Source organism: Geotrypetes seraphini, chromosome 8, assembly GCF_902459505.1.
Source record: "Geotrypetes seraphini chromosome 8, aGeoSer1.1, whole genome shotgun sequence".
Taxonomy (NCBI): Eukaryota; Metazoa; Chordata; class Amphibia; order Gymnophiona; family Dermophiidae; genus Geotrypetes; species Geotrypetes seraphini.
The window spans coordinates 88,589,863-88,614,839 of NC_047091.1; the positions used below are offsets into that span (position 1 = coordinate 88,589,863).

General features: G+C 47.1%; 1 protein-coding gene across 2 annotated transcripts in view; it reads left to right on the forward strand.

Annotated features, from left to right (window-relative positions):
• Window positions 1-24,977, forward strand: part of LOC117365759 (ras-related protein Rab-11B) — a 94,038-nt gene that overhangs the window by 29,386 nt on the left and 39,675 nt on the right. Inside the window, exon 1 of one of the 2 annotated variants that reach the window (XM_033956540.1) lies at window positions 6,803-6,960. The exons of the other annotated variant lie outside the window; for it this stretch is intronic. Coding sequence (XP_033812431.1) covers window positions 6,921-6,960 — 40 coding nt within the window. The 5' untranslated portion in view covers window positions 6,803-6,920. Of the gene's footprint in view, window positions 1-6,802; window positions 6,961-24,977 lie in introns of those variants that run through there. 2 annotated transcript variants of the gene reach the window in all.

A 24,977-nucleotide genomic window follows, 5' to 3' on the forward strand; every position in this document is an offset into this window, starting at 1 on the left:
TGAGACTTGCATTCTCTATCACAATCAACAAATCACAGGGACAGACTATTACATACTGTGGAGTGGATTTAAGATTTTTCCCATGGACAACTCTATGTTGCTTGATCAAGGGTGGGTTCACCCAAGAATTTATATGTTCTTGCTCCTGGAGGTGAAACTAAAAATGTTGTTTATAATCAAGTTTTGTGTTAGTTGTATTGTATTCATTTTGTCAAATATTTCACATTATACTTTGAATATTGTACTTTTTATAAAGCTGTAAAAAAATAATTTCATTCACCACTATAAAGTATCTTTATTTCAATCCATTTACTGTGTTATTTCTATAATTAAATACCCGTGCAACGCCAGGGCATCAGCTAGTCTTTATTAAAATGAGTATGCTATGGCAAATTGTATCCGGAACTGTATATTATCCCAGGACAAGCAGGCAGCATATTCTCACATGTGGGGGTGACGTCATCCACGGAGCCCCGATGCGGACAGCTTTTCAAGCAAACTTGATTGAAGATTTCAAGTTTGCTAGTGCTGCACCACGCATGTGTGTGCCTTCCTGATCCACTAGAGGGCGCATCCCCTCCTCATGGTCTTCAGTTCTTAGTTTTCCGCGGAGCCAGAAAGCCCTGTCTCTCTTCTCTGCGTTCTTATAAGTGCCTTTCTAGCACCGTGGCTTCTTTATTTTGTTAGGGAGTCGCTGTGCATTTGTTGATTGATCGTGTATTTCTTTGTTTCAAAAAAAAAAAAAAAAAAGGACTTTTTATTGTGTTTCTGCTGGTTCCACTGGCAGACCCTTCTTGGGCCTCAGCCATGCGGCTAGGCCTCATTTGGCTGCAGCTGTATTTTCTTCTTCCCTGGCCTCTCTCTGGGCTCACCTCGTGTGAGCAGGATGGCCAGGACCATTTTTCCTTCGTTGGATCGGACTGAGTAGCTTCGATCCCCGGTAAGTCTTCTTTCTTTCTTTCTGTTCTTCTAGCTGCGTTACCTCGGTAATGCCACCGGCTGAGTCTCAGGCATTCCAGGCATCGAGTGCAGTCGTGCCCGCCTCTACGAGACCTTCGAAGCGTGCCTCCTTTCATGGGAATACTCATCTCGAGGTTGCCCTTTATGGAGCGCACTGCTGCACCTTTATTACCAGTTTCATTGGTACGGTGCCGACTTATGAACCTCGATGTGCCTCGACGTCGACTGGAGCTTCGTGCCTCGACGTCGACTGAGGCTTCGTGCCTCAACGTCGACCGAGGCTTCGTGCCTCGACGTCGACTGGAGCTTCGTGCCTCGACGTCGACTGGGGCTTCGTGCCTCGACGTCGACCGAGGCTTCGTGCCTCGACGTCGACCGGGGCTTCGTGCCTCGACGTCGACCGGGGCTTCGTGCCTCGACGTCGACCGGGGCTTCGTGCCTCGACGTCGTCTGGGGCTTCGTGCCTCGACGTCGACTGGGGCTTCGTGCCTCGACGTCCACTGGGGCTTCGTGCCTCGACGTCCACTGGGGCTTCGTGCCTCGACGTCCACTGGGGCTTGGTGCCTCGACGTCCACTGGGGCTTGGTGCCTCGACGTCGACTGGGGCTTGGTGCCTCGACGTCGACTGCGGCTTGGTGCCTCGACGTCGACTGTGGCTTGGTGCCTCACCGCCGCCTGAGGCCCTGTGCCTCGACGTAGGAGGCGGCTTGGTGCCTTGACGTCGTCTAAGGCTTTGTGCTTCGACTTTCTGCCTCGATGTCGACTGGGGCTTGGTGTCTCGATGTCGACTGAGGCTGGGTGTCTCGACGTCGACGTGTGCTTTGTACCTTCGACGTCGGCTGCGGCCGTGTGCTCCGCGTTACTTGACGCTTGTGCTTCGACGGCGCCTGAGGCTTGTGCCTCGACGTCGACTGAGGCTGGGGGCCTCATTGTCGGCTGGAGATCTGTGCCTCGTCGTTGCCGAGGCTTCGTGTCTCGCCTTCGACTGGAGCTTTGTGACTTGACGTCGCTTGGGGCTTTGCCCTTTGGTTGGCGGTGGCCTTGTGTCTCGATGTCGACTGTGGCTTGGTGCCGCAATGTCGCTGGGGGCTTTATATCTCGGCAGCGGCTGAGGCTTTGGGCCTCGGCGTCGCCTGCGGGTTTGCGCCCCGTTATCGACGGGGGCTTAGTGTCTCGATGTCGTCTGGGGCTCTGTGCCTTGACGTCTCCGGCTCCTGTTCGAAATGGTTCCCCGCTTTCTCTTCGGTTCATTCCGGGCAGCCGTGATGGAATCTTGTAGTATGGAGTTTGGTTGCCTAGAGGAGACTCTCTCCCTGCTCCGGCTCTATTGCTCCTGCCATGCGTTATCTCGCTTGGCGCAGAGTGTGGCTGAGGATCTGAACCTCCAGGATCGTCTCGCCACTTTTACTTGCGTGAGTTCTGCGCTTCTTGAGGCCTCTCTTGCGGTGGCCACTAACCGCCTCTCAGAACGCGACTGGTCCTTCGCCTATTGGGACGCCTTCAGCTGAATCCCGTCTGCCTTGGTGGTTTGGACTCCTTCTCCGGAGGGGCCCTCCGGATACCTTTCTTGTGTTCTCGGCCTCCTTCGCAGCAGCTGCAATAGCTGCAGCAGCGCCAGGTTATGGTCCAGTCACCGGCTTCGGCGACTCCTGGCCGTCTTTTTGACTATTCTCGCATAGCCTCAGGGCTGCTCTCCTTCTGGGATTCCTCCCCTCCCTTCGGGAGGGGTGTCTCCGTGTCTACGCATCGGGAGTATAGCCTCACTTCTGTCGGTTGGGCATTCCCATCCTCCCATCTGCGTCTGGTCCAGGCCCTTCGTGACCTGCACTAGTTCTAGTCTGGGAGTGGTTCAGACTCTGCCCGCCCCAGTCTCGGGAGTCCGTCGGGGTAGACCTGGACCCAGTTTGTCTGCTCGGCCTCAGGGGGGTGGTCCTTGTTTGTTTATGCCGGAAGGTGACCCCTCTGTCCTCGGTCCGCCTCCGGTCTTTTCTGCCTCGGCAGGCCGCCTGTCTGCGCTTGAGTCAGCTGGTGTCTCCACAGTCTTTGGCCTCGGCCGAGCTGATGTTGATCCTTTTGGGATCATGGGTCTCCCCGGTTCATGTCCCGATGTTCGCCTGGTTTCATCTTCGTGTTCCCCACTGGACCCGAGCATCTCAGTGGTGGCAGGATCGGGATCCCGCTTCCAAGCACATTGTGGTGCCTCCCTCCTTGACACGCTTGTTTCGTTGGTGTGCCACCTCTTCGTATCCCCGCATCAGAAGGTTCTGCCGATGGACTCCTCGGCATAGGCTTAGGGGTGCACCTCGACGGCCTTCGGACTCAGGGTCTTTGGTCAGGTGCGGGCCGTCGCAGCCGCATCAATCTGCTGGAGCTCCGGGCCATTTATAATGCCAGGGTGGATTTTCGTTATTGGTTGCAAGATTGCGGGGTCCTGGTGCGTCCCGACATCCCGGTGGCGATGTATTCTGTGACCAAGCCAGGGTGTACAGGTTCCCTGTTACTTTGCAGGGGAGCCCTTCGTCATTGGCAGGGGGCGTTACACCACTACTTATTTCTTTGGGCGGTGTATTTCCGGGGCGAGCAGCATTGTCTGGTGGACACGTTGAGTCGCCCTTCTCGGCCGCATGAATGGTCGCTCCATTCTCAGACTCTGCGGCATGTGGTTGTTCGGTGGGGAACCCCACAGGTAGTTCTGTTCGCTTCGCCCCTCACTCACTGGTTGCCTCGATATTGCTTGAGGATGTTCTCCCGGGTTCGCATCGAGGTGGATGCTTTCCTTCTCGATTGGATGGGCAGGTTCCTCTATGCGTTCCCTCCCTTTACTCTGATTCTCAGATCTTTGATGCACCTCCTGTCGGGCTGCGCCACCATGATCTTGCTGGCTTCTCTGTGGCCCTGACAGCTGTGGTTCTCCCTGCTCCTTCAGGGTGTCAGGGAGCCTCTGCTTCTACCTATGTTCCCTTCTCTGCTGTCTCAGTGTTGAGGTTTCTGTTGCCTCCCAATCTGCAGTCTCTACACTTATCAGCTTGGTTCCTCGCAACGTGCCTCCCTCCTTCTGTTTCTCTCAGTCGGTGGGGATATTCTTGAGGCTTCTCGTATGGGCTCCACTCGGCAATGCTTTTCCCAGAAATGCTCCTGATTTGCTGCGTGGTGTGCTGAGCACTGCATGGATCCACTCTCTGCCTCCTTCCCTTCAGTGCTGGATTTTCTGTTCTACTTGTCTCGGTCTGGTCTCAAATCGACATCTATCCGAGTCCACCTCTGTGCGATTGCTGCCTTTCCTTGGCCGCTGGATGGGAAGCTGCTCTCCGTCCATCCGACGGTTTCCCGCTTTCTGAGGGGTCTCTTCAATGTTCATCCTCCGCTCAAGCCCCCTCTGGTGGTTTGGGATCTTAGGGTGGTCCTGGCTCAATTGGTGAAACCTCCGTTTGAACCCATTGATAACGCTCTTTTGATCTGTTTCACCTGGCGGGTGGTATTCCTGGTTGGTCTCACGTCTGTTCGTAGAGTCCGTGAGCTGCAACCTCTGGTTGCGGACCCGTCTTCTGCTGTATTTTATCAGGACGCAGTGGTCCTGCGTACTCATTACAAGCTCTTGCCCAAGAAGGTTTCGGACTTTCATCTCAATCGTTCCATTGTTCTTCCGGTCTTTTTTCCGAAGCCCCACTCTCATCCTGGCGTGGTGGCGCTTCATACGATTGACTGTAAGAGGGCGTTGGCTTTATATTTTCAACGCACTCAGTCTCATCGGACGGTTCCTCAATTGTTTTTGTCCTTCGATCCTACTCGGGTGGGACGCCCTGTTTCCCAGCGCACCTCGTCCAACTGGTTGGCTGCTGGTTTGCTACGCTCAGACTGGTCTCGCGCTGCATGGTCGAGTCCCGGGACATAGAGTCCGAGCGATGGCGGCTTCTGTAGCTTTCCTCAGGTCAACGCCTATCGAGGAGATTTGCAAGGCTGCCACTTGGTCTTCGGTTCATTCTTTCACCTCCCACTACTGTCTGGATACTCTGTCCAGGAGCGACGGCCGGTTTGGCCAGTCGGTTTTGCGTAATCTGTTTTCTTGAATTGCCAACTTCCCTCCGTCCCTTTTTGGTTAGCTTGGAGGTCACCCACATGTGAAAATATGCTGCCTGCTTGTCCTGGGATAAAGCACAGTTACTTACCGTAACAGGTGTTATCCAGGGACAGCAGGCAGATATTCTCACAACCCGCCCGCCTCCCCAAGGTTGGCTTCTTTGCTAGCTATCTAAACTGAAGACCATGAGGAGGGGATGCGCCCTCTAGTGGATCAGGAAGGCACACACATGCGTGGTGCAGCACTAGCAAACTTGAAATCTTCAATCAAGTTTGCTTGAAAAGCTGTCCGCATCGGGGCTCCGTGGATGACGTCACCCCCACATGTGAGAATATCTGCCTGCTGTCCCTGGATAACACCTGTTACGGTAAGTAACTGTGCTTTATGTATGTGTCAGGCTAGGATAAAAACTTGTATTGCAAACTTGTTCTGAAATTATGTATATTAACCTGTAACCCATTCTGAGCTATTTGGGGACAACAGGATATAAAATGAAATAAATAAATAAATATATGCTCTACAGTAGAGAATGATAAAGCAACTTTTTGTAATAACAGCTTTACATATGATAGGAATAGCTCAGAGACATGAAGGGGCACAACGGAGGGTGTGAATCCCCAGCCACCTTACCACTCAATCATTGCTTAATCCTTCATACTTTTAAGCTTATTTTTTTTTAATATTCAAAAATTATTAATGGTGAAACTCTCAATTTCCCCTAAAGGCGTTCAGTAGGTGAAAAAGCACTTAGCCAAGAAACCAAGCTTTAGCTAAGTGCTTTTTCACCTACTAAACGCCTTTTTGGGAAATAGAGAGTTTCACCATTAATAATTTTTGAATATTTTAAAAATATGTATGAAGGATTAAGCAATGATTGGGTGGTAAGGTGGCTGGGGATTCACACCCTCCGTTGTGCCCCTTCATGTCTCTGAGCTATTCCTATCATATGTAAAGCTGTTATTACAAAAAAGTTACACTTCTCCCTCCGTATTCGCTGTGATAGGGGATTAACAAGAACCACAAATACTGAAAAACCGCAAATAACTTTTTTATATGTTATTTGCTGTTTTCTATTAAAAACCATTGTGAATATGGTGCAACTGCGAATAACATGGTGGGAGACCTGGCCTGTTTCTGAAGGAGAGGAAAAACATGGTGAACAAAGTGCTAGGAATCAGCGATTTTCTCTGTAAACGCTTGGAATCAGCGATTTTTCTATGCAAGCTGATGTAATTTGGGGGGAGGAGCCAGCAAGCTAAAAACTGTGAATAATCGAAACCGCGAATGCTGAAAATGTGAATACAGAGGGAGAAGTGTACTTTATCATTCTCTACTGTAGAGCATTTATTTATTTAATTCATTTTATATCCTGTTGTCCCCAAATAGCTCAGAACGAGTTATAGGTTAATATACATAATTTCAGAACAAGTTTGCAATACAAGTTTTTATCCTAGCCTGACACATACATAATATACAGTTCCGGATACAATTTGCCATAGCATACTCATTTTAATAAAGATTAACCCATGACATACAACAATTAATTTTTAAAAACAAATATGAGAAACCACCCCTCAAAAAAGTCAGAAAATCTGGGAAATAAAAGGCCAAAAAGCCCAAAATCTATGCCCTGTGTGCATTCTAGTGAAGCGGCTGAGATACAGTGGTCGAATTCAGGGTGTAGCTATCCCTGTTCAGCAGCAGGTGGAACCCAGACGCTGCGGTTGCTTCTCTTTTCCTGCAGCTCCTCCCCTTGCAGATTGCAGGAGGATCCTCGCTTCCTGCAGATTCTCAGCCCTGACAGCTGAGGAGCCTCTCGATTTTTTTTGCTTCTGGGTACGGGAAGCCCTCCGGGGGCAACACCAGCAGAGCTCAGAGTGCCATGGGGACGCGGGACGATGAATACGATTATTTGTTTAAAGGTGAGTGGACGCTGCTTTGTCCTCCAAGAGGTGTAGCAAAATGGTTCACATGATGGGTGAGAGTTGCTGATGATGCACTCTAGCAGCGAGCCTCAGCCCCCCTCCCATCCCCCTCTCTCAGCACTGCAGATGCCGCCTTTATAGATTCCCACAACCTCAGCTGCTCAACCATTCCATCCTTAGTCTCAGGCTCTTCTGTCTGTAGATTTCTCTTCAGCTTCACTGTAAAATGCTGGAGGTCAAGGGGCACATTTCAGCCTCAAAGATGTTTGGGGGTTTTTTCAGTGTCTGCTTGGGGATATACTGCCATCTTTTTGTTTTACTACTGTTACTTCTTATTTCTAGGCAGAGCCATTGCATGGGTAGTGAAAACCCTAAAGTGAATTTTCATCCTTGCTATCCCCTCCCCCCAAATAACTTTCAGGCCCTTTGGCTGTAACTCTCCCCTTCAAGTCTGATAATGAAACAATGACCATCACACAAAAATCCTATAAAAATGCAGGTTAAAGTAATTTTGGATCCAAATGGTGGACTTGAGAAAGTTTAGTCTTTTATTTTTTCTTGCCTTTTCTTCTTATTTCCTCTTTTCATTTTAATTTAGACTATATCATTCTTTTCTGTACAAGTGTTTTGCTTGATATAATTATGAAATATGATAAATAAAAGTATATGCTGATAGTTTCTTTGCATTTGTGTGGCTGTCAGGACCTATTGTTTTATTATGACTGCAGTTATTATTCATTGCTGCCACCTTAGGTAATCACCTAATTTTGCCTGATGTTGGGTCAGGCCCTGTTTCTAAGGCACAATTAGATAGTTGAAATGCTGTACAGACATACAGTAGAGTCAATCCTTGCTTTGTGGAAGTTACAATCTACAGGGCAAAGGAACACCTTTTTGGTTGGAGAGACCAAACAACCAATGTCAGGCGCTGTCCCCAAGCTTTCTAATTGCTGATGCTGTGGGACTTGGCCCCATTGTCCTACGCCATTCCATGGCCTATAGTGTAATCAAGATGCATAGGCAAAATAAAAAAAAGTGCCTTTATCAAATAGTTGAAAAGGGGAGCTGAGTGATTAATTTTTGCAGGAGGCTTGGACGATGCTGACAACAGTGGCCACTGTAAGGTTTCCCTGATAATGGATGAAAGACAAAGCCCTGAGCTGAACCTCCAGAGGGCTCAAGAAGCAGGATGAGTAAAGCTGCCAGGGTGCTAAGATGGCAGGATTTTTAGGATGGAGAGTGCATTTTAATAGTGTCAGGAGCAGGTAGAGGAATCATGCTTCCATCAAGTTATTAATGTGCATCGTACAGACAAAAATATCCTGGGACGAATATTCAAAAGCACTTACCGCCCAGTGATTTCTAAACCTATCATGGGAGAACCTCTGCTAGTCAGATTTTCAGGATATCCATAGTGAATATGCATGAGATTGATTTGCATACCCTGCCTCCTTGGACAGGTTTGGGAACTCATGACATATCCATACAGTGGCAGCCATTATTCAGATAATGTTTTGTCTCTGAATTTTCAGGAGTACTCAGTGGTGTAGTAAGGGTGCCGTCTCTTAGTGGAGATGCTGGCACTCCTCCTCCTCTCTGCCCCTCTCCTCCTTCCCACTTCTCCCCCCGCTGCCCGCCACCTTCACTCCCCCCCACCACCATATCTCTAGCTCTTCACCTTCGCAAGCAGCAACTCCAACCTGCTGCTCGCGCCAGCAGTGGCTCTCCCTCTGAGGTCACTTCCGGGTCCCACACCTAGAAGTGACAACAGAGGGAGAGCCAATGTGGGCAGCAAGTTGGTAATGCTGCTCGTGCTGGTGAAATTAAAGAGGTACGGGGGAAGGGGAGGGGAAGGAGTGGGAGAGGGGCACCACCACCATGGGCGCCTCTCACCCTTGCTTCACCACTGGGAGCACTGTCTGGATAGTGCCCTGAAAATTCTTACAATCCACCCTGCCACTATCCAGATAATACAAGTTAAGCTCATGCATATTCAATGTGGATATCCTGAAAACTTGACTGGCTGAAATTTCCCCAGTTAAGGTTTGGGAATCCATATAGTGCCAGGACAGAGCAAGGGCATTCTGCCTATTTCCATAGATAGCTGGCCATAGATTTCATAGATAGCTGGCCATAGATTTCCATAGATAGATAATTTATTAATGGTTTATACCACTTTTCACCAACAAACAAGGCAGTGTACAGACTAAAATCAAATTGAAAGGAACTCCATTAATCACAACAGGAGAGGGGAGAAAAGATGAGTTAACTGAGGTGCAGTCAGAGAATAAATTTGTCCTGCAATGCATGGGAATACCCACTAAGCAAAGGGCTTTAAGGGAAAGGCCAGAGAGAAAAAGTGAGTGGGATAGGAAAGTTCAGAGCGGAGCACAGATGGGTTTCATAGTGTGGGTGCCGGGTTGATTCGAGAAGAAAGCAGAAGATCGGGTCGAAGTAGAACAGTGAGCAATGGCAGAGCGAAGAGCCCGAGTGGGAGAGTAGGGAGTGAATAAGGAGGACAGATAAACTGGGAAACTGAGATGTATGTAGTACTTTATGGGCAAGGGTTAGGATTTTATGCTGAATACGGAATGTTATTGGGAGCCAATGAATATTCAGCAATCCTTGGAACTGGTGCCTATCAGTAATTTCTATGTCCAATCAGCGCCACTCTGTCTGGATAGTGTTGCTAAGTATAAATAATGCAATTACATTTCAGATTTATTTGGGTAAAAAGTTTTTTTTATTTTCAGACTAAAACAATTAAAAACCATAAGACCAATATTAAGCCATAGTAGCTTTAGGGCACCTAGATTACTGCAACGCCATTTACTCCAATATCTGAGATAAAATATCATTTATAGGCTATTTATAGGCTATTTTTTCAGCAAAGTCATTTTGGGAGGGCTAGTCAACTTCTGAGAGAACTTCATTGGCTATCAATAAAAAGAAGAATAAAGCTATATATGGGGATAACTCGAAGGGATTCATCTCAGACAGTTCAACAGTTCCTGTGCAACGGCACAAGTTAACCTTTCCAACTCTTCTAAAAGTTCACAGTAAAAAAATTTATTCGAGGCTACCCTTGTGTTTTAAAGCCCCAAAACTTGGAACTATCTCATAAGAACATAAGAATAACCTTACTTGGTCAGACCAAAGGTACATCGGTCAAAACCCAAAGAGTACCTGGCCAAAACCCAAAGAGTAGCAACATTCCATGCTACTGATTCAGGGCAAGCAGTGGCTTCCCCCAAGTCCATCTCAATAACAGACTATGGACTTTTCCTCCAAAACTGGCGCTATTTAGAGAATCCGAGCCTAAGAGCCCACATGCTATTCCCACACTAATCAATTAGCATGTGGAAGTGCCTGATTAGCGCTGTCATGACCACTCTTTACCCCCTAAACACCCCCCCCCTTAGAGAAAATTATTTTAGCACGCAGTGTACGTGCACATATAGGCAAATTTACTGTGGGACAGCAGTGCATGTCCCACAGCAAGTCCTTTTAATGTGCTGTAAGCACACACTAGTTCTTACTGCGGTTTTTCATAAAAGGACCCCAAAAGGAGGGAAATATCAACCAAACTAGACAATAATAAGCTGACTGCTGCAAAGGAGGACCACAACCATCCCCTCAGTGATGGACAATTTATGGAGAAGTGGTTTAATAATCCAAGAGATGAGACAGTTACATATTTCAATGCTGTGGCCAGTATGTAAAAATAATGCTGATAGTAGTATTTAATTATTGACCTATGTTTTATCACTCTTAATGTGTCAGAATCAAAACCATAGCCTCTCTTTAGCTGATTGTACTGAATTCATACTTTGGGCATAGAGGGATGTTGCAATCTCTTCCCCTGTGGTCTGTTCAGTTGTTTGAGCTGTATTTATGTCTTGGGTGTCTCAAGGTGCCGCTCTCTCCTCATATGGTCTCTGGCGTGGTGTGGTTAGAGCAGGGGGTTGAAAACCAGGGAAGCCTCAAATCCCAATGCTGTTCATTGCAATGTTTGTTAAGTCACTTAACCTTCTGTTGACTCAGGTACAAAATTAGATTGTAAGCCCTCTGGGGAAAGGGCAATACTTACTGTACTTGAATGTAACTCACCTGCAGCTATTACTAAAAAAGGTGTGAGCCAAATCTCTTCTCTTCCTTAAGAACATAAGAATAGCTTTACTGGATCAGAACAATGGTCCATCTAGCCCAGTATCCCATCTTCATGGAGGCCAATCCAAGTCACAAGTACCTGGCAAAAACCCAAATAGTAGCAGCATTCCATGCCACTGCCCCAGGGCAAGCAGTGGTTTCTCCCATGTCTCTCTCAACAGCAGTTTATGGACTTTTCCTCCAGGAATTTGTCCAAACCTTTTTAACACCAGCTACATTAACTGCTCTTACTACATTCTCTGGCAACACATTCCAAAGCTTAATTATTCTCTGAGTCTTTGTAAATCTTGATGCAGTAAAAAATCGATCCACTTGTATCTGTTCTACACCACTCCAGGATTGTGTACACTTTGATCATATCTCCCCTCAGCCGTCTCTTTTCCAAGCTGAAGAGCCCTAACCTCTTTAGTCTTTCCTTATATGAGAGAATTTCCATCCCCTTTATCATCTTGGTCGCTCTTCTTTGAACCTTTTCTAGTGCCGATATATCTTTTTTGAGATAAGGTGTTTGTGCTGTATTTGTATGTTGGGTGTCTCATGTTATAGCTTTCTTCTCCCAAGTATCTCTTCATGCTGTATTCAAAATGTAGGTAAATATGGGGGTGCTCCTGTCTCCACCCTGAGGTCTTCGTTCAGATATTGGAACTTATCAGGGTTTTGCTAGGGATGTCTAGGATGAAACAGCGGCTGATTGTGGTGCTCACAATTCATTCTGCTTTGTGTGCTGCAGCTAGAGAGGGGCTGGGGTGTACTGTAGGACTACATTGTATAAAGCTGAGGGGGACGTGAGCTGAGAGCAGCCAGGGTGGATCGGAGCTGTTGCATACCAGGGGAAATAAACTTTCCCGTTTCCTACTTCCGGAGTTTCCTTCCTTTCTCTTGGTCTCTCCCATTCAAAGTAGTTCTTAGCATAACCAGGCATTTTGCCCTTTAATTCACTGTCTTCCCTGTTTGTTTAATTGTCCTTTAAATAGTCTAGGGGAATTTTGAACAAGTGGTAATGATGCCGAATGCTTGGAGACTAGCTGTGGACTGCTTTATTGATTTGTTTTTCATTTTTTAATCAGATTGAATATTTGAGACTCTGCCTTTTGTCTACAGGTTTGGTTGGGTTTTGGGTTGGTTTTGTTTTTTTTATAAAGAACTGAATAGAACACCCGACTTGGGAATCAAAGCTGCCATGAAGTTATTGAGCTGACTTTTTGGGGCAGATTCTCAAAACTAAAATCTGCCTTTAACGTGCTTGCTAAACCTGATTGGTTCAGGCATTGATAGGAAATTAAGTCTGGACAGCTCAGACCTGTCAGAAAATTTTGCAAGGTTAGAGAATCACTTGACAATTATGGAGAATTGTTTGTAGTGCTCATTTTAATATTAATGATCTCGTTGTACTACATTTGCATGGCAGTATCGGAGACAGCTAGAAAACTCGGAAAAGACCACGGTAGGCTGTTTTAATAATAGAAGAAGTGACAGCAGGTAGCCCTGAGGAACCCCACATTTAGTGGTCCAGACTAGTGCTGCCCGATTCATGAAAAAAAATTTTGATTCGATTCAGCCTGTTGAATCGATTTTTCGATTCGATTTTCCTGCCCAATTGGGTGGGGTTTTTTTGTTGTTTTTTTTAAACATCCTGGTGGGTTTATTTTATATCCTCTTCACCCCCTTTGTCTTCTCCTAACCACACTAGCGCTGTGGTGTATACAAAATAAACAAACAAAAAGACTTTTCCTCTCTCTGCTAAATCCTAGCTCACATTTGCAGTCTAACACCAGCTCTGGCAGGATACATGTTTCAAATCTGACATATTATAATCACAAAACAGAAAATAAAATTATTTTTTCTACCTTTTGTTGTCTGGTCATTATTCAAATCTTGTTGGTCCCAGACTCTGGTTGTCTTCTGATAACTTGCTTGCCAGGGTCTCCATCTTTCTTATTTCTCTGTGCTAACCATCCATCTGCAGTCTCTATCCTCCCCTTCCATTTCCCTTCCCTCTCCCAGAGGTCTGGCATCTATCCTTTTATCGTTTTCATCCACAGATCCATCTTTTCTCAACTACTCTTTCATCCAGCATCTCTCCCTCCTTCCCCACCACCCCAGGGTCCACCATCTCTCCCTTTCTTTTCCCAACTACCCTCCTATCCAGTATCTCTTTCCCCCCTCTATACCATCCCTTGTGTCCAACTTCTCTCCCTTTCTGTTCCTTCCCTCCCTAAATCCCATTGTCCACCATCTCTCTCCCTCGCCTCTGTTTTTAGACCCATTATTTCTTTCCCCCAAAATCCAGCATATGCACGTCTCTTTGAACCCCCTTCCCTCCCTCCCTCCATGTACTTCTACACCAGGGCTTCCTTCCCCTGAAGGTCTATCCCCCCCGAAGGCCTGCATCTCCCCCTGAAGGCCGGCACCCCACCCCTGAAGGCCTGCCTGTCCCCCCTGAAGGACTGTGCCACCATCCCTGAAGGCCTGTGCCCCCCCTTAAAGGCCTGTACCATCCCTACCCTGAAGGACTGCGCATCCCCCCCAGAAGGCCTGTGTGTTCCCCCTGGCCTCCCATGCACCATTTACCTAATATGAGCAGCCTGCAGAGAAGATCGCGGTGCTAGCGATCTTTGCAAACTGCCATAGGTCCTGCCTTTGACGTCAGAAGGGGGGCGGGACTGCGGCAGAGGAAACAGCTCCGAAGACCTATGGCAGTTTGCAAAGATCGCTAGCACCGCGATCTTCTCTGCAGGCTGCTCATATTAGGTAAATGGTGCGTGGGAGGCCGGGGGGAAGCCGGACACCAGCACTTCCCAACTGACCCTCCCCCCTCGCTTTCTAAACAGGTGCGGCAGCAGCCAGCCAGAAAGAGCAGCGCTGCTGCTCCTGCTTTAGGGGGCAAGGGGGGAGGGTCAGTTACCGAATCAGAAAGCTGATTTTTTTGTTTGTTTGTTTTAAATCGATTCACCCAAAGTGAATCGGTGAACCGATTTGAATCGGGCAGCACTAGTCCAGACAACAGAAAGCTTGTTATCCTGACAAACCTGATAGGAGCATGTGACAGGGTGTATGTTCCATCATTGGCCAGCAGAGGGAAGACTCGGTATCAGAAGAAGGAGTCATTTGCATATGGATGCTGCAATGACAACTGGGAGCTCTCTACTCACCCTGAGGGAAAAAGAGATTTGAAAACAAGACTTTCATAACAAAGAGCCTGGCAAAGTAGAGCTACTTCTGGAGCCTAGACAACCCTTGAGGGGAGGAATGATGGTGAAAGTCTAACTCTCAGTAAGTCTAACCTTGACCAGACCATAAATGATAGAGCTTGGGGTGACTGGAGAGTTCAGGAAGGACCAGAGTGCTCAAGTTTAATAACCAGCCATGACTAAGTGACTGGAGAGTCCCCAGAGACCAGGAAACCAGTGTACTCAGGGATTGACCAGTAGCAGGAAGGTCTACAGGGACTAATGCACTGGGGGTATTGTGTGGTGCAAGTGATCAGTGGCTGATGGTGACTGGTGGAGGGACTGGAGGGACCAGTGGCAACCAGCAGAGGGACTGGTAATGGTATTGGAAGCAGCTAGAAGTGCCAGAGAGAAGCAGCCAAAAGAATTAGAGGTCCTTGGCTGATGGTGACTGGCAAGTGGCCAGCGGAGGAACCAGAGAGGACTGGTGTCAACCAGCTGAAAAACTGGTAATGGTAGTGGAAGCAGCCAGAAGACATAGAGATCCTTGACTGATGGTGACTAGAGTAACCAGTGGAGAGAATGGTGATGGTACTGGAAGCAGCCAGAAGACCCAGAAGTCCAGTGAGGGTTGAAGAAGACCCATGCTGACCAGAGGGACTGGTGGAGACCACCACGATCTTTGCTGGCCAGATTGACCAGGGAAGTGTGTTCAGAAGTGTAGAGTAGGTAGTGAAGAGTGTCTGGGAGAACCTAGTGGTAGAAGAGAAAAATGTGACAGAGAAGCTTGGTGGTGGTGAAGTGACATGAGGTGACTTCTCAGCACCAGCATCTGCCCATTTAAACAATGCACCTAAAAAAATTTCAAGTTTATTCAGCTCTTGATAGACCACCTATGTCTAGGCAGTGTACAATTATATTTCATTAGAGGCGACAAGAAAAACTGAGGTACAAGAATGAGGAACAAAGATAAGGGGACAAGATGGAATGACAATAAATGAAAAGCAAACACAAACAGGATCACAGGGAGAAGAGAAAGGGTTGCAGCCTGCGAGTAGGAGGGTGATGGTTGGCAAGTAGGAGAAGGGGGATTTGAATTTTCATTCCTATCTTTTCAATAGTCTCTCAGGGTGAGTTACATTCAGATCTACTTGGTGTTTCCCTGTCCTTGGAGGGCTTACAGTCTGTTTGTACCTGAGGCAAAGGAGGGTTAAATGACTTGCCTAAGATAACACTGAGATTTGAACTCTGGGCTAATGGGGAAAGGAGTGGAGAAAAGTCCAGAAGTTTTGCATGAGGGTGGAGAGTGAGCACTTATCCTTGAAGAAATGCACTCCCACCAGCCTAGAATTACCAGATGTCCAGGAAAACCTGAACATGCCCAGATGTTTGTCCAGGTTTTGGAAGGCCCCGAGCTCAGGGCCCTGTTTGAAGTGCTTCCGAGCATGCACAGATGCAATGTGATGACATCACATGCATGCTTGCAATCGCATCGCATCCGCGCATGCTTGGAGGCCTTCCAGACATGGCCCCAAACTTGGGAAAGAAGAGACAAGGTCCATGTGGGGGTGGTGATTGGGGCGGGACTGAGAGCAAAATGAGGCAGGGCCATGTGCCCTTTTTTTAAACAAAGAAATCTGGTAACTCTACACCAGCCTTTCTCTTCCTCAAAGGACTGGGGATTTCATCCTTGATGAATAGGCCCAGTGGCGTAGTAAGGGAGGGCGGCGGACCATTCCTGGTGTTATCTTCGTGGGGGGTGCCGGCACCTCTCCTTTTTTTGCCCCCCCTGCATACCTTTTTAAATGTTTGCTGACATGAGCAGCATCTTCCACTTGCTGCTCGCTGTCTACATACCAGGATGTGACATCAGAAGGGAGCTGAGGAGGGCGCGAACAGCTGATGGAAGGTGCTGTTCGCACCGGCAAACTTTTCAAGAAGGATGCTGGGGGCGCTCAAGCAGCAGAGAAGAGTGAGGGGGGGGGAAGCACATGACACAGTGATGCCAGGAACCTCCACCCTAGGTACCAACCTCCCTCGCTACGTCACTGAATAAGCCCTGGAGGAATTTTCAAATCCTTGCTGTGGGACATGTCCATTTAAGTATGGGATAGTGTCTCTGATGTTTGGGGACGATTGTGAATTTCTAAGTCTTAAGACTTTTTTTTTTTTTTTGTATAGTTTGGAGCTGTTAGTTATAATCCTATCTGGTATGGCTTGAGATAAAGTACTATGGGATGTCACTGGCAGTCTGAGATGTGTGCACTGGAGATAAGCTAGAGCAGGAGTAGGCAATTCCGGTTTTCGAGAGCCAGAGGCAGGTCAGGTTTTCAGGATATCCACAATGAATATGTATGAGATGGATTTGCATGCACTGCCTCCTTGAGATGCAAATCTATCTCATGCATATTTATTGTGGATATCCTGAAAACCTGACCTGCCTGTGGCTCTCAAGGACCGGAATTGCCTTCCCCTGGGCTAGAGGAAAGCTTGTATTTTAAGCACACATCATAAAGGAAGCTTGTAAAATCTTCTTTTGAACTACAAAATCAGCTGTCCTCCCTTTAGCCCACATATACATCAAACTTTGATAAACACATTCACTGACATACATACACAGATTCTCTCTCATATACAGACACAAAATTGGGATATATACAGCATGACGATGGCTGGAAGGAAACAGAAAGTTGCCCAGTCAGTTTCCTTTTGTCCTGCTATCTGCTGGTGGCAGATGCTATGACTTCCTGCTCACAGACAAAGATGAATGGTCAGTTTTTCCTGAAAGCCAGATGCACAGAGCTCCAGCAACCTGATGGAAAATACCGAGTTGGAAGTGAGTTACATTTTCCTGGTGATGTTCAGCACAAATAGCATGCAAATTAATATGCATACTATTTGTGCCGAGTACCATAATGGAAGGGGAAGGAGCTGTGCGTGCAGGGCTGTGATTGCCAGAGTTTCTTTTCCTTGGATGCAGCTGTTGTGTGTGTTTTGTGTGCATGTGTGTCCCACATCTGTGGTCAAGATGCAGCTGTTAGGCTTGAGACATACATGCACATAAAACACACACAAACAGCTCCTATTCAAACTACCGACAGCTCCAGACCTGCCCGAAAAATTTGACCGCTAAAAGATGGTTGGTCCCTGCTATGCATTACATGGAATGCTCATTTTAATACTAATAGCTTTATTTATATCCCTTCATACCTTTCAGTTCAAGACGGTTTACAACAAGAGAGGTTGCATAAATGCAGCAAAGTTACATCATGAGCATGAAGTAGGAGTAAGCAAACAGGTGTGAAACGTAATTATATATAACAGGATGTAGGAGCATGCAAGTAGACATAGAGGAAATCGTTTGAGGAGGTTTAAATGAATTTGTCAAATGAATGGGTTTTCAGTGATCTTCTGAATGATTGCTATGATGATGATTTAATGAGTTCCTTGTAATAAATTTGCATAGGATTCTTAGTGGCTGCTACTGGGATTGGTAGAAGCCCCCGAGAACCCTTTTGTGTGTCAAAGGCTGAACTAACTTGCAAATAAGACTGGCTTTTGAGCATCGGGGCCTTAGTCAGTCAGCAGTGATAGAAATCTCCCCCTCCCATCTAAAATCCTTCAGGCTCCATTCACTGTGGGCCAGATTCGGTAAATGGTACCCATAGTTAGGTGCTGTTAAGATCTGTGCTAAGCACCAACTCTTTAAAGGTCGCTTACCATAGGGTTGCCAGATTTTCTCTATTAAAAAAAGAGGACACCTGGTCCCGCCTCCCATGAACCTTCTTGAGATCGGGACGTCTGGAGGGCATCTGCACATGTGCAGATGTCAGCACGACGACATCACATGCATGCACGTATACGTATTAGAGAGTTGCGTGGGGACAGAAATCCCACCCGTCCCCGCCAAAGTCCCACCCGTCCCCACCCGTCCCCGTGAGGAATCCCTCCGTCCCCACCCGTCCCCGTGAGGAATCCCTCCGTCCCCACCCGTTCCCGCGAGGAATCCCCTCCGTCCCCACCCGTCCCCGCGAGGAATCCCCTCCGTCCCCGCCCGTCCATATCAACTTCAGAAATAGTTATTTCATTTAATTATGCTACTGAATTAAAGGCTCTGGTAGAAACCCATTTACAAATAAGCAAAAAGACTTTATTAATTTGAAAATATTAATTGGGAAGAATACATACTTTGCAAATGGGTTTCTACCAGAGCCTCTAATGTTTATAAATTTTTATCAACACAACTAATATATTACTTTATCCTGAAGCAAAATAAAAAAAAAGAAATATAATTATTTTCCTACCTTTGTTGCCTGGTTTCTGCTTTCCTCATGTTCTCATTCAATTCCTTCCATCCACTGTCTCTCTTCCTTCTGCATCTTCCATTTGCTCTGTTACTGTGCCTCTCCCTTTCTTCCCCCTTCCAAATTGGTCTGGCACCCATCTTCTTCTCTCCGCTCCCCCATAGTCTGGCATCTGTCTTCTTCCCTGCCAGTGTCTTCTCCCTACTCTCTCTTCCCCATTTCCTTTCAGCGTCCTTCTCCCCCCCCATCTTCCCCATGTCCTGTCAGCGTCCTTCTCCCCCCTCTGTCTTCCACATGTGCTTTCAGTGTCCTTCTCCCCCCTCTGCTTCCCCATGTCCTTTCAGCGTCCTTCTCCCTCTCTGTCTTCCCCATGGCCTTTCAGCGTCCTTCTCCACCCACCCCCCGTCTTCCCCATGTCCTTTCAGCGTCCTTCTCCACCCCTTTGTCTTCCCCATGTGCTTTCAACATCCTTCTCCCCCCTCTGTCTTCCACAAGTGCTTTCAGAGTCCTTCCCCCCCGCCCTTCCCATGGCCTTTCAGCGTCCTTCTCCACCCCTTTGTCTTCCCCATGTCCTTTCAGCGTCCTTCTCCACCCCTTTGTCTTCCCCATGTGCTTTCAGCATCCTTCTCCCCCCTCTGTCTTCCACAAGTGCTTTCAGATTCCTTCACCCCCCCCCCGCCCTTCCCATGGCCTTTCAGCGTCCTTCTCCACCCCTTTGTATTCCCCATGTGCTTTCAGCGTCCTTCTCCCTCCTCTGTCTTCAAGTGCTTTCAGAGTCCTTCCCCCCCTCCTCCCGTCTTCCCCATGGCCTTTCAGCGTCCTTCTCCCCACTCCTTCTCTACCGCCCCGGGTGCAGTACAGCCGGCCAGGTCCCCTTACTTTTGTGGCACTTCCCCGACCGACTGACAACAGCCCCGGTCCGACAAACCTCCCTGCCCTTAACTGCGAATCTAAATTACCTTATTACAGCTGCTGTAAGAAGATAATTTAGATTCGCGGCTACAGGGCAGGGAGGATTGTCGGACCGGGGCTGTTGTCGGTCGGTCGGTCGGGGAAGTGCCACAAAAGTAAGGGGACCTGGCCGGCTGTGCTGCAACCGGGGCGGGGTGTGGCGGGGCGGACCGCCCCCTCCCTTGGTAGCCACTCGAACCGCGAGGCTACTCTCCTCCTTACCTGCACTGCCTACAGCACAGAGCCAAACGGAAGTCTTCCCGACGTCAGTGCTGACGTCGGAGGGAGGGAGGGCTTTGTTTAAGCCCTCCCTCCCCTCCGACGTCAGCGCTGACGTCGGGAAGACTTCCGTTCGGCTCTGTGCTGCAAGCAGAGAAGGTAGGGAGAAGAGCCGCGCGACTGAGTACATCCAGCTTTGTTTAAGCCCTCCCTCCCCTCCGACGTCAGCGCTGACGTCGGGAAGACTTCCGTTCGGCTCTGTGCTGCAAGCAGAGAAGGTAGGGAGAAGAGCCGCGCGACTGAGTACATCCAGCTTTGTTTAAGCCCTCCCTCCCCTCCGACGTCAGCGCTGACGTCGGGAAGACTTCCGTTCGGCTCTGTGCTGCAAGCAGAGAAGGTAGGGAGAAGAGCCGCGCGACTGAGTACATCCAGCCCCGCAGGAACCCCGCGACCCTCGGAGGCGTCCCCACGGGATCCCCACGACCCTAGGGGGCGTCCCCACGGGATCCCCGCGACCCTAGGGGCGTCCCCACGGGATCCCCGTGACCCAAAGGGGGAACCCGCGGGATGCCCGCGGGTCCCGCGGGATTCCCGTCGTCCCCGTTCCCGTGCAGCTCTCTAATACGTATGACATCATTGCGTCGATGTCTGCGCAAGTACAGACGCCCTCCAGATGCAGCCCTGAGGTCGGGGACTTCCAGAACCTGGACAAATTGCCAGGTTTTGGAAATCCCTCCAGGCACCTGGACAGTCCTCTAAAAGAAGGACACGTCCAGATTTTCACAGTTGTCTGGTAACCCTAGCATAGCGTTGAGCAGCTTTATAGGAGGACTTGCACCTGCTGAAACCTGGTGCAAATCCTCGCTCCCAGCTGATGGCAGTTGGGCAGGTAAATCCAAGTGTTCTATATCATTGTGCCTGACTTGCCTGTGCCCTTCCCATGACCATGCCCCCTTTGGAGTTGCATGTCATGAAATTTAAATCCAACTCCCACAGTATATTAGAAGGTGATGCTTCAGAGGAAGCGTGTAATGAAAATGAATATAAATATATTTGTGATATGAGGAGGTACAGTATCAGTGAATAATAGTGCCTTCCTGGCACTTTAAGAATAACAAATCCGTACCGAGAATCAGTCTCACTTCACTACTAGTTCACATCATACCGCTCCTTCTTAGTGCATGAAAATTTTTTTTTTCTTGTGTTAAAAATGTATTTATAAAAACACTATTCCTCTGAGCCAACACCTAATATATGTGACATGAACGGTCTAAAAAGCATGTATACTGTTCATGAAAAATAATAATAAGACACAATACATATCTGAATTTTTTGTGAGTAGGACAGTCACGGCTGCCGGCCCAAACCAAAACTGGCACTTGTAGCTAACGCTCCCACCAACACCAGGTACCAACACCTCCAACGAGGTAAACGTTTCAGATTCTTCTTCAGGGATTATGATGCATCTGATCATCTTTTTATCCCAATTGTTTATTGCGTGTAAGTTTTCCACATGAACTCTATTTTATTAAAACTGCTATAAAATTTAGGCACACATGTTATAGAAGAGAGTCAGGGCCAGCTCAACCTATGGACTAGGTGAGGCCCTAGTCTAGGGCACCAGTGATAAAAGGCGCCAAAATCCCAGTCTGTCATCTCTCCCTCTCCTCTGCAGGTGGTGAAGGAAAGATGCCAGATTGGGATTCAGGATTTTAGCACTTTTTATCACCAACATGGGGGGGAAGACTTGAAATAGATGTGTGTGGGGGGGGGCTACTGCATCATGGATGAGGAGGGTGCACATGCAAATGTTGGTTCTGGGCAGTGGCATAGTGAGGGTAGGAGGCGCCCCTCCATGCCCTCATCTTTGCCCCCTGCTCTCTCCCTTTCCCCCCCCCGTACTTCTTTAAATATTTGTCAGAATGGGGCAAGGCCATGTGTCCACTTTTTTAATGAGGAAATCTGGTAACCCTACATTGTAGTGACTGTCCACTTTTTTAATGAGGAAATCTGGTAACCCTACATTGTAGTGACTGGCTTAACTTTATCCGCATGCTTGCATCCACCTTCAAAAAATCTACACCAATCAATTAGGCACGAGCCCCCTTTGCTTGGCTTTTCTGTGCTCATCCATGTTTATCCATGTGAGCTATAAAGTTAGCTTTAACACTAGCTACCTTGGACATCTTTTGAAAATTGTTATCTTGGTTCACTCCTCAGGCTTTCTAAACTTGTGGGGTTTCAGATTTTTATTTCATCTGCAAAATGGCAAAACTTTTCCTGACAATCTAAATGTTCAGCAGAAGTGGAAACCAGGCCTAGAACCGATCCCTGCAGCAAGCATATGAACTGGTAACCCACTTTTCGCTGTAGAAGGGGGAAGAGAGGGCATATTTCTATGAGTGAGTGCACTAGAACTACATGTGGTCTTTTACGCCCTGCACGTTCAAAGAAGGAACTGATCCCTCCATCTGAAATTGTAGTGAATAAGTTACTAATACACTAACTGGTAGCATATTTAAGGCAAATTTAAGGAACAATCTTTGTTGTAAATTAATATTTAAGCTGTGGAATTTCTGATCGGAGGCTATGGTCAAGGCAGCTGGTAAAAAAAAAAAATTTAGACAAGTTTCAGGAAAACATTACCAAATATTAGCCATATAGATTGGGAGACTGTTTAATGTTGGGAATGAAAAAAATGGAATGGATCTTCCCATTAGGATCTGTTGGGTGCATCCAAATGACCTACATTGTCAAAAACAGGATGCTGGACTGGACAACATCTGGCCCAGCACAGTGCTTAGAAGAAAATGGTTTTGATTTAGGCCTGTGTGTGTGTGTTAAGAGAATCGGCTATTAGCAGAGCTGGTAGGCATCCTAGGCTTCCCTTCATCCTTACTCCTCTCCTTAATTAAATCTGAGGCCACTAGTCTACAGCCTCTTTGACTTTGTGGACTAGTCAGGATTTTTCGCTGCATTTGCTCTTTGCTGCTTCCAAGAAGCTGCTGCCCTAGGTGGCAACCTAGTCGTACCAAATGGTTGGGCCAGCCCTGGCTGTTAGTTAAGGCTCAGGCCTGATCCAAGTGGAGGCCAAGGTTAGCTCACTTGCACATTGTGAAGAGTGGAGAAAGGCAAAGTGTAGTGTCCAGGGAACAACGGCAACAATGCAAACAAGAGTCTCTTTCACGGACTTCTCCTGATACGGCCCAGCACTGTCAGTCTACTCCCTAAACACACTCCCTCAGCTCCAACACAGACTCTTTCCCTCCTATACTTCGCCTCCTTTCCAACACAGATTTTCTTCAAGAACATAAGAAAAGCCGGCTAAGGTCTATTGAGCTCAGCACCCTGTTTACAACAGGGGCCACTCTAGCTCACAAGCAGCTGGCAGATCCCACAAAGTGGATCTGTTTCTCATATCTCATTTCCAGGAATAAGTTTAGCTGTATGATGATTTTTCATGAACTTTTCTTATTTATTAAAAAATTATTTATAACCTGCATATCTTCAAAGCTTGGCAAGGGACAGAGCAACATACAAAATATGCTAAAAACATGCTCACAAACAACATTTCATACAGAATATAAAACAGAAGAATCTAAACATTCTAAGAGAAAGAGCCAAAAAAAACGCTTATATAGTAAACCCCTTTTCTGACTTGCAAAAGCACAGTAGTTTGGCACAGAAACAGAGGAAAGGAATTCCAGAGCATTGGACCCTGGACTGAAATCATTGACTTGCGATTACTTGAGAGTCGCACCACCGCTAAAGACGGCACATCCAGACAAGTTTCCTCCAGAAATATTATTAGCCTTTGCCACATCCACTGACAAGAGATTCCATGGTGCGGCATGACAAAATACTTTCTCTAATATGTTTTCAATTGCAGTTCATTAGTTTTAAACCTTGTCTGTTTAATGGTGTTTGAAAAGGTATAACAGCTATCCACTATCTAATCTTCCATCTCATGATTTCATAAAACCCCTCTCAGTTTTCTCTTTTACCAATCTGAAGAGTCCTATTCTGTTTAGCCTTTAAGAGAGAAGTTCCCTCCTTTATCAGTATTGCACACAGAATCTAATTGTCTATCTTACTCCATGGTCAATCAAATTTTAGTCTGTATTATATCGCTCTCATTTAAATTTCAGTGCTATTAATAAGTATATTTTTTAAACTGTTTCATGGTAGTCTTATTATTAAGTCTTGGTTTACTGATTATAACTTTACCCCATTCATTGTATCAATGTATATATTTGGTCTCTCTAGTACTGTTATGCTGTTAGCAAAAGCCTGCTGTACACTGCCTTGGATGAATCTCTTCATAAAGGCGATTAATAAATCCCAATAAATAAATGTAGAAATGAACTCACAGACATAGAAATCCCCTCCCCCCCAACTCCTTGGAATCCCAGACACATTTTTTGAATGGTTTAATTATTTATCGATATGTGATATTTATTTATTTATTTTATTTTAAAAATTTCTATACCATTTTAAATTAAACAGTTTACAGAATTACATACATAATTTAAAAACAAAATCATCATAACATAGACAAACAAATAATCCTCAAAAAAACATATCTACAAACTACAACCATGTTACAAGAGGTCGTAAACAGTTCATCAGCTTTGCCAAGAAGGGCAATATATTGCGTTTACTAGTGCAATAGGTGTGTCATTCTGGATGGACAAGTTGTGCAGAAGGAATCCACTCTAGTTTTTCGATTCCTCTTCCTTCACCAGAGGGCTCTGCTGCCTCCTTCAGTTTTTCCTTCTGCAATGAGCTGGAAGGAATCTCTGTGATCTGCTCTATATACTTTTTATTGTTTTGGGTATTTTTCAGTGCTCCAGAGCGCCCCAGGTTGAGGGGAAAGCTCTGCCTGCTTGGAGAAGAAGCAGATTTGAGATCTGCAGCTGACAGGCCAATCCTTCTGTGGTACCTGTTGACCAGTCTACAGAAACTGTTGTGGAGCTCGGAGTCCGGATTCCTTGAAGCTTTGCTTGCCTACTGGATTGCAAGGGCTTGAGCGCAAGCTGTTAGGCACCCGTAGAGTGCTCATCTGGGCTTTTCAGGGTGCTGGCTGTGTTTTGTCTCCCCCCTTTCACATGCATGTGTCCGCGGGGGTTGAGGATCAATAAGATTTCTGTCTGAATGGCATCCCGAGGATTTCAGCATTGGAAGACAAGTCCAGTGAGGC